Source organism: Protopterus annectens, chromosome 8.part0 (genome assembly GCF_019279795.1).
Source record: "Protopterus annectens isolate FY-2018-M chromosome 8.part0, PAN1.0, whole genome shotgun sequence".
In the NCBI taxonomy this organism is placed as follows: Eukaryota; Metazoa; Chordata; order Ceratodontiformes; family Protopteridae; genus Protopterus; species Protopterus annectens.
In genome coordinates this window covers 175,165,883-175,188,858 of record NC_056741.1, presented here as the reverse complement: position 1 = coordinate 175,188,858, position 22,976 = coordinate 175,165,883, and the positions used below count along the sequence as shown (strand labels likewise).

Genomic DNA, 22,976 nt, shown 5'->3' with positions numbered 1-22,976 from the left:
GAATTTATATTAAGACGTGACTATATCACAGCATCAAAAAATCTGTTAATCGAATGGCTTTATAATCGAAAATGCTGGTAATATAAGTGTGTATTGTCTAATCGCTGTTCTGTGAAAACTGGAAAATTTGCTCTTTTCTCACTGCAGTGCGATATCAGAGGTGGTATATATAATTAGTGTGTGTGTGTGTGTGTGTGTGTGTGTGTGTGTGTGTGTGTGTGTGTGTGTGTGTGTGTGTGTGTGTGCGGGGGGGGGCACAGCGCCCCCATAAATATGATTTCTATTACTAGCATTTTCGATTATAAAGACGTTCGATTAACGGCTTTTTCAATGTCATCGTATAGTTACAAGACTGCAGTAATGTAAAGTAATTGTGAAGTGGTTACTTCAGATGGATGGGCATTCTGTATTTCACTCTTGAAAATGACAAACTAATGTAACCTACAACCTTTGCTGATTTTGGAGTAAATAAAGTATATTCTGCTACACTGGGATGGAAATCAGTGTATTCATCCTCTACTCCTGTCTGTGCTAACTGTTTAATCTAAGCTCATTTATGTCTTGAAAACAATGGATTCAAAGTATCTAGACTTCATTTCAAGATAATATTGAAATCGCTAGCTGTATTAATTGGAAGTCTGTCAATAATGAAAGCAGAATTTTTAAACAGACTGTAAAATGGTAAGTAATCCTCTTGCACTCCACACATTATCTATTGTCAGTTTTCTTCATTGCTAAATTCCTCACTCAAGCATTTCATCTTTTAACTAAATTTATTTATTTATTTAACATTTGTTTACTGGGAAAGTCCAACTCAGAACAGAGACAACTTTCAGCGGAAGCCAATGGAGAAACACCCCGGATGCATGCCTTTGGAATGTGGGAGGAAACCAAAGTACCCGGAGGAAACCCATATGAATACAGGGAGGACATACAGACTCCACACAGAAGGCACCCCAGCTGAGAATCAAAAAGGAGAACCTCTTGTTTTGTATACTCCAGGCTTGTATGATTTTATTCAGATATCAGGACATTTCTGGACCAAATCATTTTCTTTGGTTTATTTTCTTGCAGTAAAAGAACACACAGAAAGCAGATTCAATTATTTTTTGTTAGACTGCTTTCCTTTTTACCGGATGATCATGTGCTATTAAATAATTATGCAAATTAAACACATTCAAAGGTTGAAAAGATTTGGATTTTTTTTCTACCCACAAAAGCAGCAATATAAGGCATTTGAGTTGGTTTTGGATTTTTGAGTCTAACAAGCTATGCTGCTTAATGCATATTACTAGACATTTTATAACCTGTGACATAATGTGACCAAATCTTGCATCATGGTGTGTGCTGTGAACAGCAGCTGGTCAATAGAGTCCAGTAAGTTCAAAAGATTCCTTTACTGTTATACATAGAATTGTAAGTAGCTATATCAGGCAGATAGAATAATCTTTGATGTTTTCTCATATGAATCATCAAATAAAGAAAATATATAGAGGATGAAGATGATAATAGCAGACCTAAGTAAATAATTTGTATTTTTATGCTGCCAGTATCAAAAATATTAAAATATATAAAATGATCCTCAAGGATTCTTTACTGATGATTTAGAAATGATGAAAGTGGAAACAAAGTTGGGTAAAACATACTGTATGTATTATCAGGAATGATACAAGACACACACTCTGTTAAATGGAGTTATGATTATTTGCTTGTATTTATTACACTGGCCCTTAAAAACTCTGTTTTAAATTTCATATTTAGAATATCCACAATGTTAAAAAATGCACTATAAAATTTATAGTTATCTGTACAGTATAATTGCAGTATTCATTTATGTTCCAGTACTTTTTCATCTAGGGATGGGATATGCCAATTCATTTTCATTATATTTTCAGAAACCTCAGAATTAGCTGTTGTAATTGATAAACAATGGAAAACCTTTTACCAGGTATTTTTAAATCAGGAAGATCTTTTCCTTCGCACACAGATTGAATGTCGTTGATGAGTTTGTAAAAATTTCCCTTGATTTCTTTCAGTTCATTAGTGAAGTTTCCATAACTAATGTTAAGGTCCGCAGATTTCTTATCTTTTTCTCCAAGAGTCTGAATCGACTGATTCAGGTTATTTGACAACTGAGTATCTGGAAAGAAGTTAAGAAATATGCAGATTAAGAAATGCAGACAGGGATACCTGACAAAAAGCAACAAGATGAAAAAAGTTTAAATAATTTGCATTCAATTCATGTTACAGTATACATTCAATCAGATGCACTTTTCTAATCTAAAGTTCAGACCATAATACATGTAAAAATAATTGCAAACAATGCTACCACATGAAAATATAAAGTATATCATTCTGCCCATACAGTAAATACTTTTTTGGTGTTTTATTAATGTAATGATATAAGTGAAAGTTTCTTGTGTATTTAGTTTGCCTAAGGAATGAGACTGAAACTGGTCATTTGCATTCTGTATTCTAACATGGTTGACTAATTTACACAAATACATAAATACATACATACATACATACATAAATAAATAAATAAATATGAAGTTTATTTAAAACATAAAACTTTACCTTTACTACAAGACAAAATTCTGTCAAACATTTCACTAATAATATAATAATGGGTAGCACAGTGGTGCAGTGGATAGAATTGTCACCTCACAGCAAGAGGTTCCCCAGTTTTATTCTTGGCTGGGGGTGTCTTCTGTGCGGAGTCTGCATGTCTTCCCTGTGTTCATGCAGGTTTCCTCCAGTTGCTCTGGTTTCCCCACATTCCAAAGACATGCAGTAGGTAGACTGGACACTCTAAATTGGCCATAGGAGTGAGGATGCATGCAAGTGTGTGGTGTGGATGCACTACCATGGCAAGGTTAGCCATCTGGTGGTGTAAACCTTGGCTTTATATGATTGCTACTGCTGACGTTACACCTCAACCCCTTGTGCAAAAAATGGGAAAATGGGTTTGTGGATGGATGGATGGATTTCACTAATAATTTAGAAACAGAAAACATTACATGTATAACAACAGAAATACATCATTGTAAATCCTTGTTATTCATAATGAAATAACAGAAGGGTGATACATAGCTTATTGATAGCTTTTATTTTAAAATATACAACTTAATACACAGGGAGCAGACTGTGGCTCTTGCAACCAATGTTTCTTTCGAGGCACAGGTAATTTAATGGGCTGGGGAGGATTGATGTAATAAGTTGAAACTGTCTGGCCTGTTATGTTAGGAAGGAAGTGACTTGGCCCACTGCATTGATAACACCATCTAGAAGGGAAGTGATCACCCACAGAATAGACCAGGCAAGCATGTGTTGCTTCTAGCAATCCACTCACAACTCAGAGCAGAAACAGGCACATGTACATGGAAGTATGCAGGTCTTTTCCTAACCAGCCAGCTTTCATTAGATAATTAATTGCAGTGTGATGAAAAGGGTAAACTTCTCTTTAGAACATGCAGGTTGGCCTACATCATAATAGATCAACTGTCACTACAGGGAAGGAAAGTGAACAACCTGTGGAAGGCTGGTGCTGAGGTTGAGATTATATTGCTTTGTAATTTTCTTCAGCAATAGAAAGTAATCTAAAATGTAATATTTTTAATTTATCCAAACGTAATTTGACTCTTTTCCAATAATGGAATAACTAGAATAAAATAATAAAATGACTCTTAATATTAAAAGATTATATAGATAAAATAGTGTTATAGATCCTCTAAGGATCTAATACAAGTCATCATCATCATAATAAAAAATATAATTTTTTTTCTGATTTTCTACATGGAGTTAGGATGTCACCTCAGCTGTCACCATCTATCTTGAATCAGTACTACTCTCCTATCTTAGCAGTCATGCCTAACTGTTGCAGGTCTTCTCTCACATAATCCATTCATCTCTTTGCTGGACACCCTAATTTCTTCTGTCCTATTTCTTGTCTGTCCCAAATCATCTTCATCAGATTCTCTTCTAGTTTCCTGCACGTGTTCTGAATCACAATATTTGGTTCATTTTGTCCTTTTCTACAATTGGAGCTACTTGGGCTTCTGCTCTGATATCCTCATTTTATCTATCTCACGGTATGAATCCTACCATCTGTCTCAGGCATTTTACCTCCATCACCTCCAGCTTCCTCATGTCCTCTGCCTTCTCTACCCCCATTTTCTACCATAAAATAATACACATTATTGTTTTGTGCACCATACCTTTCAGCTTCCTTAGCATTCTTCTGTCACACACTACCCCTGACACATTGTACATTCTATTAGCTCATAGCACACTTGCTTACTGCCACTTGATTTAAAAGGTAAGTGTCCTAACTGCCCCTTGCTTGATCTTACTTAACTATTAATATCTCCCAACACCCAACCCTATTAAAGAGTATAGCCCTACCAGAGCTTTTATCTAATGCTAAAACTCCCACCAAGTTCTTAACTGAATTCTTTGCTCCTAATGCTAAAATTGCACCCCCACCATAAACCAATCTAACCCACCTCCCTAACACTAACCTTCATTAACACTCCCTAACTTTAAGATTTCCTGACTCCCAAACCTTAAAATCACCAACACTCCCTATCCCTAAAATCCCCTCCCACTCCTTCCCTATGGTTTTTACAATTACCTCGTTCAAACTCAAATAACATGTTCATGTAAGTTGTGGCAGCTCCTTATATGTATGAGCTACAAGATGCTGAAGTCCCATTGGTCTTTCATCTCTTTGACCTTGAGCTCTTTTAGTTTTTTGGACTTGAGCAGTCACAGAACCATTCTATAGGATTTCCATCATGGAGATAGAATTCCAGAAAACTAGAAATATCATGAGAAATCAGTCTACATAAGCAGGGAAGCAGGTCTTATTTACAGTAATATTGAGTACATGTTTTAAATATCAGCTTTATTTTACAATTCATAATTTTGTACAATATGTTAAAAAAATGATATCCGATCTTCTAATATGCAACAAAAACTATTTTATGATTTACATTAGCTAGACTCTGTTCAACAAATTACATTAATTTAATGGAAGTTGGGGTTTTTTTTAGCACTCTTTTGAAAGTTTATATCATCATCTGCCTTTATTTATCAAAGATTTGATAAAACATTCTTAGTTCTTTGATGGCCTTGGATGTTTAAAATTCAGTATGGCAGTATATTTTTCTGTAATTTTTAAATTTCCCCAGCCAGAGTTTTTCCAGTTGTAACTGTTAAATGTTAAGGCTCCTGTGTGTGAAAAATAGCTTCCACCTGGTAAACAGAGGGGCATGTGCATATAAGATGTAGATATAGATCGAGATATAGGGTTCCTATTCGAAGAATGAATGCTTAAAATAGCGAACAGTCTTTTATCGAACTTGAAAATCCGAGACCGCAAAATGTCGAAGGGGAAGTCTAATACAAAATTGCCTTAAATGGTTGTGCAAATAACTAAAGACATAATGAAAAAAGAGTTTCCCTTGGATTCGATAAAGTCTGTGTAGGCTTCGGGTGAAGCCTACATGGTTTTTATATGTTAACATGATGAGTAGCAGTGCTAATTGCATATTCATGCTGCTTATAGCACTTAGATGAATACAAGCAAGGTTTCCTGGCCAGCAACAGGGTCACTGGCTTAGAACCTGTGCAGTGCAGCACGAACACAGAAAGAAGATGCATTCAAGTCTGCTTACAGGCAAACCTGCTTGGCGGGATTGAGAGGACAGCCACAATGAATATCGGGGTGAAAATACTACAATATCAGCAGTAAAAACAAAGTAAAGTGTAGCCATTGCAATGTACATTTAAAAGAATATACTTGCAGAATAAAATAATGGGAGGGGTTAAATGTGAAGGGCAAATACAAGGAAACGTACACTTGGTAGGGAAAATGTGCTGATGAACATGTGCATAGACATGAATGATAGGAATGAAAAAAGAGGAAGAGGGCATGTTAAATATGTTACTGTCCCTAAAATGGGATACATCAATGTATGTGCCCTTCCAGCACAAGTCAGCAGCATAACATTAAGCACATATGTGGACAGCACAGTACATACTGCTGTTTACACCTCCTGAGCAAGTATATTGCAATATAAACACATATGATAGTACATATGTGATGGTCACATAATGCTATAATACTGGAGAGGACATTTAGCAAGAAGAGTACATAAATTAGGGGTATGGTCATACTCTGAAGATTTGCAAAATGACTTCCTTGAATATAACTGACATGCTACCATAACTCTCAACATTTAACCCCCCACCCTGATCTTTAGAAAAAAGGAAATCAAAGTTCAGTTTCTTAGCTTAAAGTTTCAGGTTAATTAATGTTTCATCAATATTAGCCCCCTAAGCTGGTACAAAGGACAGTCTCTTAGCAAACAAATTAGCCCAAGCATGGGAACCCTCAAGGTCACTGTAATTATAAATTCTACCCCTCCCCCTTACTGTTAGTAATAGTGACACATCTACCATTATGGTCATATTCTCCACCAGCCTCTTGGTCATAATTCACCTCTTGATCAAAAACATCACCTCCAAAATCATCATGAACATCATTGTAGTTATCCCCATCACTTACCAAGTGTTCCCTCTCCCCCTCCCTTTGCCCCTCACATGGAATCAACATGGTATATAATCATAAACATAAAAAAAATGAGTGGGGTTACTCATAATATATTTAAATAGTGCATTTTTTATCACTTTTGCTGATGCTATATTGGTGTTGGTATATCCTGTCCCTCAAGGTTTTTTTCATCTTCCCAATATAAAAACCTTCACATTTCTGACACTCCCCAATGGACCCAGGGGGAGCCTTTAGATGAGTATTTAGAACTTAAAGAGTTAAAGTGGCAGCTTAAATGTCAAGCCACTGTTTTCCCAGGTCTCAACAATTTAGTTTCTATCAGCAGTGTCTTGAAGCTCAAGGCTATCTTTGTTTTATAATAATTATATTGCTTCATCTGCTATGTTGTCAATTTATGTCTTATTTTTATTTTCTTAACTATAATACTGTTTGATTGTGGAAAAAAATATTTTAAGGGTAGGTTAACTATATTGTTTTAGGGTGGGTTTGTGGGTTTACCATTGTATTTTCATTAGGTGTGTGCTTTAAATTAAATATTTAATTGGTCACATGGTCTGGTGGTATTTATATGGCTGTGAGTTTCAATATGGTTTATTCTGATGAGGTCCATAGCAGCTGGATGAAAGCGCACAAATTTGCGAATAAAGTGAGTTTCCAGTCTTCAGACCTGTCTTTTTTTTTTTTTTTTTTTTTTGACGTCTACAGATGTATGATTTTTAGTATTCTATAGAGAAATTCACCACCCCTTCCCCCAAAATGACCAACTTTTGTGTTAAAAGTGGAGTTGAAATCAGGGCAGATTGTGGCCATTTGATAGGTTTGCATGACACATAAGCTATAATCATCACCTGCAAGAATGAAACCCATTCCATCAATGCTGTCACTGAGCTGTGTATTTACTGGGTGAAACACAGAAAGACGTATGGCACATGCATCTGCCAGAGCACCTAGAAGGGAAGTCTGCACTGTCAAATCATAATGAGTATGCATCCCAAAGAATAGTTCTGTATGGCCTACCAGACGTGTGGGAGCTCACTCTGCCAAATGTGATACACTTGACCAAAGCTTTCCTGGGTGACACAGATATCGGCCATATGGATAACAACACATGCAAACCCACACTATTATGAGTGGATTTCCTACACACAGCTGGGTATTGCACTGCCACTTTTTAGTGAACAGTAAATTTATTATGCCTAATGTTAATGTATATAATTTGAGACTTAACTTTGGCACCTATGTATATAATAGATGTAAGGCTTGTAAAGATATTGTGAATAGTTTTGGGTATATTGGTGGACGTAGATTTGTAGTGAAAAGCTTTTTCAAATGTGATACCACTGGTATAATCTATGCCTTTAAATGTTCATGTAACAAATTTTATATTGGTCAGTCTCAGAGAGCGTTCAAAGTAAGATTTCGAACATATAAGAGATTTAGAAAACTTTAAAGAAACTAGTTCTGTGGCAATTCATTTTCACCAAGCACATCAGGGTTCATCCGTGGCTTTAAAAGGCACCATTTTAGAAAAAGTGGATGGAAATAATTGTGAATTTACTGACACTTATTTTAAAGATAAACTTTTATATAAAGAAGCCGTCTATATTCTTAAATTTGTAACTCTTATACCTAATGGTATGAATTTTGAACTTAATTAGAGAGTTCTCCTTTAATTATGCTTGTTTTTCTTTCGGCTTTTCCCAGTTAGGGGGTTGCCACAGTGGAACTCTGGTCTGCTAATGATTTGCAGTAGATTTTTTACAGGTGCCAACTTGACACCCAACCTTCAACGAAGGCATGCCCATTCTACACGTCTTTCAAATGCCACTTGACTGCAGGGAGGACATGCAGACTCCACACAGAAGGCGCTCCAGCTGAGAATCGAACTGGAGAACCTCTTGCTGTGAGGCAACAATGCTACCGCTGCTTCCTTTAATTATGCATGTGATTTTATTTAATTGATTTTTTTATTCAATAATTGATTGTGCTATTTATACGGAGTGTTTTTTTTTTTTGGATGTGTTTTCTCCTTTAAAGGCATTCCAGCCGAGACGTCAGAGAGTGAAGAAAGTGAATAAAATACTTCTGGATTCTACTGGGTTACTCATCTTTTGGTTATTTCTTTATTTTATTTTGTTTTAGTTGTGTATTATGTGTCTATAATTCCCTGGGTGGGTTGAATGTCCCTCCTTGTGCAGATGGATGACTGCTGCTGTTCACCATTCTGTCGCAACATAGCCTGTGTGGAGGCTGTGGTTAAATAGAGATCCACATGGGTCTGCTAGGCCAGGTTTTGAGTTTCTTCAAAGAGAATCTGGGATATGTTCAGGTCCCACTGATGCTTTGTTTTGAACCATAGAGAGGGCAGAGATGACTTGCTCTCTTGAGATAATAGGCTGAGGAATGGTGACAGGTATACTTTGAGTGAAGACTGATGGGGAGAGGAAGTTGAAGTTTGATCTAAATCTGTCAGCTAGTAGGTTGTCTATTTCCTCTGGCTGAGTAAGGGTGGTGCCATCCACAAACAGCTCTGTGCATGGATGGGTATTCACCTTAAGATTTCAGACATAGCTACAATACACTTTGTGACATCATCTCCAAATACAACCTTGGATATTAATCACATGCAGTCCAAATACAAGAAAAGCCCAACAAGAGCTACACTGGTAAATGACAAGAAATCAGATCAGCTAGGAGAATGTCCATTTATTAACTTCCACAATGAAGTGCTTTCACCATTAAACCAATGGTTTCATCGGAGTTAATGGAAGCTTACATACACTACAACTTATATATAATCGCATCATTAAACCCAAGACCAATCAGATCCATTCGCCTCAAAAACATATTTTTCATAAATCAATTAAACATATAAAATTATTTTGTAATAATAATATTTGTTAAAAACGTATAAACTATAATACTCTAATCAATTAATTACGAATCAAATTAAACAAATTTAAAAAGTACTACTTTAAAAATACTTTAACCTATTTCACTTTTACATCAATGATGACTATATATATATATATATATAAACTCTGACACAACATAGGTATTTGAAAAAAAAAATATATATATATATATATATATACTATATATATATATATATATATATATATATGTATGTATAAAATAATCAAAATAATCATAACTTCTTAACTTTAAGTAGGAAGCATAGAAATACCATTGTTAATACCTGGGAGAATAGTGGCATTTAATCTAATCTGCCAGTTAGTCTCATTATGCCTACTTTTAGTTAATCACATACGCTGGTAGAACTATTAACACAGTGATCCATCTACCCTATTTCATGTCATTGACAGCTGTACCTTTTAAGGGGTGTGCTTTAAATAAAGTGTTTTATTGGTGACATGGTCTGTTGGTATTTATATGGCTATTATTTTCAATATGGTTTATTCTGAGGGAGTCCTTAGTACCTGAACAAAAGTGCGCAGATTTGTAAATAAAGTGAGTTTCCAGTTATCAGACCTTCTGTCTTTTTTGTTTTGACGTCTACAAATGTATGGTTTTTAGTATTCTATAGAGAAATTCACCACCCCTTCCCCAAAATGACCAACTTTTTGTGTTAAAAGTGGAGTTGAAATCAGGGCAGATTGTGGCCATTTGATAGGTTTGCATGACACATAAGCTATAATCATCACCTGCAAGAATGAAACCCATTCCATCAATGCTGTCACTGAGCTGTGTATTTACTGGGTGAAACACAGAAAGACGTATGGCACATGCATCTGCCAGAGCACCTAGAAGGGAAGTCTGCCCTGTCAAATCATAATGAGTATGCATCCCAAAGAATAGTTCTGCATGGCCTACCAGACGTTTGGGAGCTCACTGTGCCAAATGTGATACACTTGACCAAAGCTTTCCTGGGTGACATAGATATCGGCCATATGGATAACAACATATGCAAACCCACACTATTATGAGTGGATTTCCTACACACAGCTGGGTATTGCACTGCCACTTTTTAGTGAACGGTAAATTTATTATGCCTAATGTTAATGTATATAATTTGAGACTTAACTTCGGCACCTATGTATATAATAGATGTAAGGCTTGTAAAGATATTGTGAATAGTTTTGGGTATATTGGTGGACATAGATTTGTAGTGAAAAGCTTTTTCAAATGTGATACCACTGGTATAATCTATGCCTTTAAATGTTCATGTAACAAATTTTATATTGGTCAGTCTCAGAGAGCGTTCAAAGTAAGATTTCGAGCATATAAGAGATTTAGAAAACTTTAAAGAAACTAGTTCTGTGGCAATTCATTTTCACCAAGCACATCAGGGTTCATCTGTGGCTTTAAAAGGCACCATTTTAGAAAAAGTGGATGGTAATAATTGTGAATTTGCTGACACTTATTTTAAAGATAAACTTTTATATAAAGAAGCCATCTATATTCTTAAATTTGTAGCTCTTATACCTAATGGTATGAATTCTGAACTTAATTAGAGAGTTCTCCTTTAATTATGCTTGTTTTTCTTTCGGCTTTTCCCAGTTAGGGGGTTGCCACAGTGGAACTCTGGTCTGCTATTGATTGGTAGTAGATTTTTTTACAGGTGCCAACTTGTCACCCAACCTTCAACGAAGGCATGCCCATTCTACACGTCTTTCAAATGCCACTTGACTGCAGGGAGGACATGCAGACTCCACACAGAAGGCGCTCTAGCTGAGAATCGAACTGGAGAACCTCTTGCTGTGAGGCAACAACGCTACCGCTGCTTCCTTTAATTATGCATGTGATTTTATTTAATTGATTTTTTTATTCAATAATTGATTGTGCTATTTATATGGAGTGTTTTTTTTTGGATGTGTTTTCTCCTTTAAAGGCATTCCAGCCGAGACGTCAGAGAGTGAAGAGAGTGAATAAAATACTTCTGGATTCTACTGGGTTACTCATCTTTTGGTTGTTTCTTTATTTTATTTTGTTTTAGTTGTGTATTATGTGTCTATAATTCCCTAGGTGGGTTGATGGTCCCTCCTTGTGCAGATGGATGACTGCTGCTGTCCACCATTCTGTCGCAACATAGCCTGGGTGGAGGCTGTGGTTAAATAGAGATCCACGTGGGTCTGCTAGGTCATGTTTTGAGTTACTTCAAAGACAATCTGGGATATGTTCAGGTCCCACTGATGCTTTGTTTTGAACCATAGAGATGGCAGAGATGACTTGCTCTCTTGAGATAATAGGCTGAGGAATGGTGGCAGGTATACTTTGAGTGAAGACTGATGGGGAGAGGAAGTTGAAGTTTGATCTAAATCTGTCAGCTAGTAGGTTGTCTATTTCCTCTGGCTGAGTAAGGGTGGTGCCATCCACAAACAGCTCTGTGCATGGATGGGTATTCATATTAAGATTTCAGACATAGCTACAATTTGTGACATCATCTCCAAATACAACCTTGGATATTAATCACATGCAGTCCAAATACAAGAAAAGCCCAACAAGAGCTACACTGGTAAATGACAAGAAATCAGATCAGCTAGGAGAATGTCCATTTATTAACTTCCACAATGAAGTGCTTTCACCATTAAACCAATGGCTTCATCGGAGTTAATGGAAGCCTACATACACTATAACTTATATATAATCACATCATTAAACCCAAGACCAATCAGATTCATTCCCCCCAAAAACATATTTTTCATAAATCAATTAAACATATAAAATTATTTTGTAATAATAATATTTGTTAAAAACTTATAAACTATAATACTCTAATCAATTAATTATGAATCAAGGTTCATAGGTTCATAGGTTGGTACTAGGCTATCAGCCTTAGGGCCTATACAAGCCTAGCCATAACAATTCCCTGGCTATTTCTTCCCACATTATTTACTTTCCTGGACCCCTGTCTAGCAGGGTGACTGACGTGATCCCTGGGGAGAATTTCCTTTCTCCCATCCAATCGTCAAGGTTCCTCTTGAAGAGGTCCAAAGAGGCACTCTGCTTGACATGTATGGGCAATCTATTCCAGAGCCTGGGGAGTCTCTGGGTCAGGAACCTATCCCTCCAGCATGTTTTGTTTATTGTGATGACAAGATTTAGATCCCTGGACCGTGTAGCTCTGAGGGATTAGGATTTCTTTAAGTGTAGCATGTCCAACAGCTCTGGGTTTGACATGGCCTTGTATGCTAAGCAGAGATCGCCTCTGAGTAGACGATATGCAACAGAGTATAGCTGGAGTTTTTTAAGGCGGTCAGCGTAGGGCATCTGCTTTAGGCCTGTGATTCTTTTAGTGAGGTATTTCTGAGGCCTTTCCAGTTGTTGCAGATGTCTTGAGAGGTACATACCAAATGGGGCATTGTATTCTATAATGGGTCTAATGAGGGATGAGTACAGTGGGACAATGACCTCCTTTTTTCTGGATGAAAAGCCCTTCGTGATGAGGTGTGCCACATAGAAGGATTTCCTGACTGTTGTGGATGTGGTTATCGAAGGTGAGACCACTGTCCACCTGTGTCCCTAAGTCTCTTATCACACTTTCTGTGTTTAGTGTACTGCCACCTATATGGTAATTCATGGATACATGTTTTTTCCCAAAGGGGATAACAATACATTTCTTGGCATTGAGCTTGAGCCCATGGCTCTGGCACCAAGCATCTGTTTCTGTAAGGCCCTTTTGTAGAGTATCCACATCATTTGGGGATTCAATAATGGCTCCCAGTTTTCAGTCATCTGCAAACTTTGTTAGCCAGAGTCCCTTAGTGTTGACCTGTACTTCAGAGAAGTAGATGCCAAACAAGAGCGGCCCCAGGACTGAACCCTGAGGTACTCCACTTGTCACTTGTCTGGAGCTGGATTTGGAGTCGGCTACTTTTACATTGTGGGTTCTATCAGTAAGCCATTTAGGAACCCATTGGGTAACATAGGGATTAATGCCCAACTTCGTAAGTTTATCTATGATTCCAGAGTGGGGGATGGTATCAAAGGCCTTGGCAAGGTCTAGATAGGCTGTGTGACCACCTTACCCTTGTCCATGGCTCTGGAGACTGATTCAAAGAAGTCAATCAGGTTCAGGAGACAAGATCGGCCCTTCACAAACCCAAACTGGGTGGGGTCCAGTGTTTGAAGGTTGCCAATGTCTTTGTTTATAAGTTCCATGATAATACGCTCCATGGCCTTGCAGATAAGGCTTGTCAGACTGATGGGACGGTAGTTTCCGGGATCCAAGGTGGATCCCCCCTTGTGGATTGGGATAACTGTAGCTCTGCGCCACTCAGTGGGCACGAAACCTGAGGTGAGGCTATGATTAAACATGACACTTAGGTGAGGTGCCAGTTCATATTGTAGTTCATGTAGTACACAGCCTGAGATGTCATCTGGTCCCATGGATGCTGTATTCTTAGCTTTAGAGAGTGTGTTTTGTACCTGTGTGGCCATTATTACCGGAATTTGGCAATCTTCCGGTATTGAGATGGGCCATTTAGGGGGTGAGAGGGGGGTGAAGTTGGCACTGAATCGATCTGCCAGGATATTGGCAATATCCTTTGGATCAGTATATTTAATGCCATTCTGTTTTAGCTCAGAGCAGATCCGAGCATTGCCATTTAGATTCTTGACATAGTTTTAAACATCAAATTAAACAAATTTAAAAAGTACTACTTTAAAAATACTTTAACCTATTTCATACACATCCAATGATGACTATATATATATATATATATAAACTCTGACACAACATAGAGTATTTGAAAAAAAAAAAAAAAAAAATATATATATATATATATATGTATAAAATAATCAAATATCATAACTTCTTAACTTTAAGTAAGGAAGCATAGAAATACCATTGTTAATACCTGGGAGAATAGTGGCATTTAATCTAATCTGCCAGTTAGTCTCCATTATGCCTACTTTTAGTTAATCGCATGCAGCACAGTAGAACTATTAACACAGTGATCCATCTCTACCTATTTCATGTCATTACAACAACTGTAATTATGTGCCTATATCTTTATCAGTGGAAATGTGTGGGTGAGGGCCCTGACACCATATATGGACACATTACACCTGATGTGGATGTTGTTTATGCAGAACAGTTAATGACACAAATGCTGACAGTCTCACAATGCTGCTGTGGAACACCTGTATCATTCTTGTCAATAGCAACACAATTATGCATGCATGAATTACCCAAGGTATCGAGTGAATCTGAACATGCCGTATGTTTTATATATAACAGCATTTTAACATGTGGATGAACCCGGGTGTGTGTGCCCATGTATCAGTATGATGTAATATTGCTATATGTCAGATAACATGTTCACGTGCTAGGTATGCACATGCATACCTGTGCCATACTGCAACTGTAATTGTAATGGCTGAATGAGAACTGTGTAGAATGTTGATATACCCCACTGCAAGAACATATGCCTTAGTAAGGCAACATTATACATAGCATCCCCCCATGTCTCCAGTTATAATGAGACATATTACTGCAACTGTTATGGAAAGAACATTTAAACAAATGGCAGTGGCAAACATCAAGACATTAGATCAAATCACAGATTGGAGTGTACTGTTGTATGGCTACAGTACATCTACAGCTCAACATCCCACATGTGGCCGACAACAACATTGATATGTGCAATGTACAAAGGTTCATAAGACATATACTAGGTGAATGGTCAAAGTGCATAAAATCCTAACCATTATTATACAATTTAAAACAAAATCACTATAGGACTTTGTTTAAAAAAAAAAAAAAAAAAAAGATGGTGCCATGAATGACCGCCTTGGTTCAGTGCTGTCTAGCAATTTGTTTGTTTTTGTTCTGTTGTTTGATGTTCAACTGTAAGTATACTCATGAAGAATTGTTGAATATTTGGCAATTCACTTTGTGCAATTTGATTTTTCACAGCTGTCTTCAATAGAGGTAGACATAGGCATTGCAAAAGGATGAAGCATGCTGGTGCACTTGTTACGCTGAGAAAGAGAGGTTTTTGAATGGTACTCCCGAGTTTACATTTGGTGAACCTCTCCTCCCTGTACTGTAAGATGGATGAACGTTTAATTCTCAATGAAACTCACAAGTATTTTTCACTTTTTTCTGTACTGTGTTTAATAGAAACCTGGCTAAACTAATCCATTCCAGATTCTGCATTATATCTACCTGGCTTTTAACTTTACAGATTAACTCGAGTATTGGTGACATCAGGAAAGAATAACAGAGGTGGCATCTGCTTCTATATCAATGAAGGTTGGTGAACTGCTGTTACACTGTTAAGTGAAATGTGCTGTCCTGGCTTAGAAATGTTTTGTGTTAATTGCAGACCTTTTTATTCTCCTCTAGGGTTCTCTTTATTCATTCTGGTTAGTGTTTACATTCCACCTCAAGTCTGTGTAAGTGCAGCACTACAAAAACTCTCTGATCAGATTATGTGCTTGGAGTAAAATTATCCAACCTCCCTTATGAATATTCTAGGAGAATTTAATAAGACAAATCTCAGCCATGAACTTCCAAAATTTATACAACATATAAAGTGTCCTACCAGAGACAGAAACAGACATGATCATTGTAATACAGTGTTAAAACATGCTTATCGTTTTGTCCCCATGCATTTTTTTGCTTTTCTAACCACTATCTGATTCATATGCTTCCTACCTATAAGAGTAAGTTAAAATCTGTTAAACCTGCGATCGATATTGTGAGAAAGTGCACTGTTGAGGCAAAGCTGAAGCTGCAAACTAGCTTTATTTGCACAGGCTGGAGGGTCTTTTAAAATTCTGTTGCTAACTTGCAGGAACTGGCAGACAACAGTAACATCTTATGTTAGCTTCTGTGAAAATATGTGTGTCTCCACTTTTTAGTGGTTAAAATTTAACAACAGCAAACCCTGGTTTACTGCTAAACTTAAGCAGCTTCATCAAGCCAGGGAAAATGCCTATAGAAGTGGGGATAAAACACTTTTTAGACAGGCAAGGAACACACTAACAAAAGAAATAATTCAAAGTGCTAAAAAGAACTATTCTGAAAAGCTGAAAAAAAATGTTTTTAGCTAATGATCCCGCATCACGTGGAAAAGTCTACAAAGCATTACAAACTGCAGGAAACCATCCCTTACACAGCAGCTAATTACCAGCTGGCTGATGATCTGAATGCTTTTTACTGCAGGTGTGATAAGTCCTCAGACTTATATGACTGACTCTTCCACACATTCTCACAGTCAACCTGCATTCATTATGTCTGAAGATGGTGTATGTCAGGTTTTTAAAAGACATCACATTAAAAATGCAGCAGGTCCAGATGGGGTTCCACCCTCCTGCTTAAAAACCTGTGCTGATCAACTGGCTCCTGATTTACTTGGATTTTTAAGAAATCATTAAAGCTTCATGAAGTTCCCTTGTGTTTCAAACAAGCCACAATCATTCCAGTCCCTAAAAAATCCAGTGTAACAGAATTGAATGACTACAGGCCTGTTGCTTTGACATCGGTGGTCATGAAGACTTTTGAGAGGCTAGTATTAACTCACATGAAGGATATTACAGCTCCATTGTTGACCCCCTTTAGTCTACTTATTGAGAGAACTGGTCAGTGGATAATGCAATTAATATGGATTTCCACTGTATCTTCCAACATCTTGACATCCCAGGGACATATGCAAGGACCCTGTTTGTGGTCTACAGCTCTGCATTTAATACAATGATTCCAGAATGTCTTCACTTGAACTTCTCCTAGCTTTCTGTTCCTGCTTTCATCTGTCAATGTATCACCGATTTGCTAACCAAGAGGAAACAGTAGGTGAAACTTGGGAAATTTACATATAGGTATCACACAATTAATACGAGTGCCTCCCAGGGATATGTTCTCTCCCCACTGCTATTCTCCCTCTGCACTAATGACCGCACCTGTAAGCACCCTTTCTTCAAACGTATTAAATACATGGATGATACAACCATTGTTAGGCTCATCAGGAATGGTGATGCATCTGCATACAGATGGGGGGGAGGGAGCAGCTGGACCTTTGGTGTAGTCAGAATAATCTGGAGTTGAACACTCTTAAAATTGTGAAGATGACAGTGGACTTAATGAATAGTACTACAGTATTATCCCCCCTCTTTATATTAAGTATTGATGCGTCAGTTGTGGAAACCTTCAAGTTTTTGAGATCTATAATCTTCCAGGATTTGAAGTGGGAGACCAGTCTAGGGTCCATCATAAAAAAGGCACAACAGTGAATGTACTTTCTGCAACAGCTGAGAAAGTTCAGCCTCCTACAGGAGCTGTTGATTCGGTTGTATACAGCAGTCATTTAGTCTGTGTTTAGCTCATCCATAACAGTGGGGTTTGGATCTTTGTCTAAACATGACAAAACTATGCTACATCGGATACTCATGTCTGCCGAAAATATAATTAGCACTAGATTTCCCACCTTACCGGACCTGTACTATTCCAGAGTCATGAAAATGGCAGGGGAAATCATCACTGACCCTTTACATCCAGGCTTCCATCTTTGTGAAATATTACCATTGGCTAGGCAATATAGATTAATACGCACCAAAACAAGAAGTTATATAAACAGTTTTTCCCACAAGCCATCAAGCTCACAAATGATTAACTCAGCTTATTAAGCTAAAAATTCATTTTTTCCAAGCCTCTGAGGGTTCTGCAGTGTTGTTAATGTATTTTAATACTTGCTTCTTTCAGAGTTTATTTCAGTATTTCTTGCACTGAGTTACCCTTTGCACCTTGTGTGTAAACATATATGTATAGTTACATTTTTGTTTTGTTCTTAATAATTTGTATGTCGTTTATGTAATTTGTGCTTGGATAGTCATTGAAACTGGAGTCAAGTTCCTTGTATGTGTACATTAAGACGCATTAAACACAAACTGACACACAACAGAAGAATGTAACCAGGCTAGCAAAAAAAACAAAAAATCCAAGTGTTAATTAATGTAAATAGTGGAAAATAAATAAAATGATGTAAGAAGCAGCTTTTTATTCACAATAAAAATCAATTTTCGCCCATCTACCCACCACAGCTTCATCAGCATAGAACATCTGTTAAATAGGTAAATACAGTGATGTAAACCACCAATCCACAACCATATGCATATAAATTGCCAGTCCTCTTTAGAAATATGGATTATAGATTAACGTAACTATATTGTTATGATTAATGTCAGTAAATGTCCTAACATATATGAATGTTGTGTTAAAAACTACCTAGTTAACTAGATTTTTAATAAATATTCAATAATAAAACGAAGATGTATAGTGAATATCTGAAAATCTAAAAATCTTAAAAAATTTTGTCCAATTAAAAAGAAGAACCCCAAAAATCATAATTCGCAAAAAATATGCTATATGCAATATTCGTGTTGTTAACATACAATGGGGGACATCCTATTAAATTTTAATCTTTTTTCTCAAGAAATTTCTCATTTTCAGCATACAATTAATATTGCAGCTTTCATTAAGTCCTGGAAAGCTGAACGCATTCAAACTAATCTGCCATTCCAATTCGCGGACCTCTAATAAAATATTAACATTTATATACATATGGTTGTGGATTGGTGGAAAGACTCCCTGATATTTTGACATTAAATGTCAGCAGGACTAAAGTAAATGATTTAGCGTATTTGGAAATACTGGCTTTTTAAATGTGTGATACTTTGATTTACGTCACTGTATTTACCTATTTAAAATTGGCGTTTTTTTTAAAACAGATGTTCTATGCTGATGAAGCTGTGGTGGTACTACGGCGAAAACGCTGATTTTATTGTGAATAAAAGCGTTACTTCTTACATCATTTGGATTTATTTTCCACTATTTACAAGTATTAACACTTGGATTTTGATTTTGTTTTTGCCTGCCTGGGAGGTTACGTTCTTCTGTGTGTCCTTGTATGTGTACATACTTGACCAATGAATGTGATTCTGATTCTATATTTATGTGATGGAAGATATGTGTATGTGCTTATGTGTGCAAATTTTTTATTTTGTTACACACTGCTTCTGTCCATTTGTGACATGTGTACCTCCCCATGACAGAATTAACAATTTTATATCCAGTGGTCTGTAGATGGCTTGTAAAAGGTAAAGGAGGGGATCTGCTTTACAATATGTGCCTGCATCTTTGAGATGATGCCATTCTCTGTGTTCTGCAGTAAGGATGTTATGTATACAGAGGGCAACAGGGGACATTTGATTCATGGGGCTATGTAAAATGTTCTCCTGAGTGGGAGTCAAATAAAAAGAGATTCAAAACACCATACAATGGCTGTAATGACTGTAATATACCACCAACCACACACACCAATTGACTGAGATCAGATTCAAGCTCAATACCCGGTGAGGTATACAAGCTGGATTCCATACAACATAAGGCTAGCATCACCACAGTTCTCTGTATTTAACAGTGTCAAAGTACACTTTATAGAATATAACATCATCACTGCATGCTAAGAAGAAGATGTTGGGATGACTTACACCATGGTGTAAAATTGTCTCCCGAAATATTTGAATGAGCACACACACTCAAGTTAATTGCTTAGATTAGAACCCTTATGTATTTACAGAAACTTGAGAGCACAGTACTTAATGATTGTGCTGATTCTAAGTTTAACACTGTCAGAGGGCACATTATGGGGGATAATACCATCAGTGTATGCTGAGAAGATGATTTTTGGGGAGTAGTGTCTGATACATATTTAGACTCACATCCCAGTGTAAAAATGCATACAGAATGATATTTGAATAAGCACACTCACTCAAGTCAAGTGTTGTCAGATTAGAACACCTACCTATCTATTTACACAAGTTAGAGAGCACAGTACTTAACACTCACTCCAATACAGACATCTGAGTTTAATATTGTTAGAGTGCAATTTATAGCGGATAACACATCAGTGTATGTTGAGGGTTCCTATCAGATGACCAAAGACACATTTTGTCAAATGCGTCTTGATCAAACTTGAAATGTTGAAAAGGCAAAATGACGAAGCGACATATAAGCAAATACTTTCCCTGGGAAAGAAGTCACTTGGCCGCTTCTGTCACTTTGCCATTTTCGGCACTGCAGTGCAATCTCAGAGTTGGTATATTTAAGTAGGGGGGCATGGGGGGCAAAGCCATCCACTTTATGCAATATTTTAATGACTTTTTTTTTTTTTTTTGGGAACAGCAATTTGTTTCCCAGGGAAACAAATCACTGTTCTGGTTGTTCGATGTCTTGTGAATTCGAACTTTCAAGTTCGATATAACAACGTTTGATCATTTGATCATTTGTTGTTATAATATAGACCCAGGAGTGGCTTTTGCTATAGGACTGCAGCCCCCCCCACCTGTAAAATGAATAAAATGAATTCCCCTCACCGTAGAACATAAATCCCCTCCACCGCAGAACATAAAAAATAAAATTAAAACATTTTCTGGACTCCGCACATGTGTGCTTAGTTCCTGACTGCTGTGTTAGGCAGACCAGAATTCCACACACGCATGCATGCTCATTCCTGAGCTCCAGACTGCTTTGTTAGGCAGAAACTCCACTCTTCCAGCCCAGAGGTGACAACCGCAAGGTCACTGGACTGCTTTGCCTGCCGGCTCCTTACGTCTCACAGGGACCCAACAGCAGGAGGCTCCAGCCTCCTCATGTCTCGCGGGAGACCCAACAGCATGCACAGGCCATTAAGGAGGACAGAGACAGGTGATCAGGCTGCAGGATTGCTATGGAGGATAGAATCTGGTGTTTGTGGGTAGAGAATAAAGCTTGAACCCTGTACCTTGGTCCCAAGTGACAAGAGCCTGAATTCCCTACCCACCACCATTTGTAAAACATTTGCAGATTTTTGTCTCATATTTGTTCTGTTCCTCATAAAATCTGTGGTTTCTGTATTTTTGTTACGTAGCACAGCAAGTGGTTCAGTGGTAGCATTGTTACCTAATAGCTGCAGGTTGTCTGGTTTGATTCTTGGCTAGGGTACCTTTTGTGTGGGGTCTGCATGTCCTCCCTGTGTTTGTGTGGCTTTGCTCTGGTGTCCTCAGTGGATATTTGTCCCTATTTTTTGGACTGTATTCCCCCATTATTGGCTTCATCCAGGTTTATTGTGCCAAAGTTGAGAGCTATGGTGATAACTGAACTCACTGGTTATGTTTGAGGGCTGTAGTCCCCCATTATTGGCTTTGTTCAGGTGTTTTTTGCTAAGATGCTGACAGCTATGGTGAGAACTGAATTCACTAAATGGTAGCCATTTAAGTTTCAGTCTTCCTTTCTTTCATAAAAATAGATGTTTTGGCATAGTGGTATGTTGCTTTGACTGTTTTGCACAGCGTCCTGGGTTCAATACTTGGCAGTGAAATGTATGGTGGTAACACAGCATTTTATTCTACTTTCCAGCATTATACAAGCAATGTTTAAAATGTGTCCCTGATATTTGGGCTTTTGTCCCCCCCAAATACATTTTGGATTTTTCCAGATTTATTGTGCTACAAAGTTCAGAGATACAGCTGAGTGTTGAGTATATTTTACAAGGAGCTGAAAGCTGCAGGAGAACAAAAGTTTAGTGCTGCTTATGCTGAGGCTGCTTACATTGTTAATAGCACAACAGGTAGTGTACTTTCTTTTGATGCAGAAGGCTGTGGGTTCTACTCCCACAGTAAGTAGATGCATTGCTGATACTGTACTCTGTTGTAAAGGGGATGGATGCTGCAGTCCTCTTTGGCAAAGATACCTAGTAACTATGAACCTGTTATCTGTTTCCCATCCATTTCCTATTGCGATATTACTAGCTTATCATTTTTGTAATGCAACATAGGCAATTTATTCCTCAAGGGCAACAGGCACTTTATTTGTAGATGAAACAATGACATATAACGTTGTTTGCTAGCAGTAACCTCTTCAGTAGTTAACAGATTTCTTTAATGTGAAAGTATTTAGATGACTTTTACTTCTTCTGTGATTGTGCATATTTACTGATACTGGTGGACTGTAGAAGTTTGAGTAGAATTTTATGATAGAAATGTTCTGAATTGGGCAGTTTTGTCATTATTGGTGCATACATTTTGTTTCATTGTTTACTGGAAAAATGTTCAAAACAATAAATTTAAAATGCCCTCTAACAACTGTACTGTATTGTACAAGGAATATAATTCAATACAGTCAGGAAGGTGTATCAAAGAACATGCATATGTTTCATGTTCAAGGGGCCTATGATTTGAAAACAGCCCAAAATTAATCTTTATCTGCCACTGGCAAAAATGTATTTTCTTTGATTGCGGGTTTCAATGCTGTTTCAATGAATGTGAGTGTCAAGGGCAGAGAAGTTTTAATGCTAAGTCTATTTTCATTGTGAGACTGCATTTTTTTGTTTAGCAGATATCTATTAAGATTTATGCTGTAAAATATAAAATAAAACTTTCAAATGAAATCCATGTC

General features: G+C 37.2%; 1 protein-coding gene across 1 annotated transcript in view; it reads right to left on the bottom strand.

Annotated features, from left to right (window-relative positions):
- LOC122808178 (CD209 antigen-like) overlaps positions 1-22,976 on the bottom strand; it is a 621,345-nt gene that overhangs the window by 455,873 nt on the left and 142,496 nt on the right. The window contains exon 3 of the mRNA XM_044079145.1: positions 1,946-2,140. Coding sequence (XP_043935080.1) covers positions 1,946-2,140 — 195 coding nt within the window. The remainder of the gene's footprint in view (positions 1-1,945; positions 2,141-22,976) is intronic.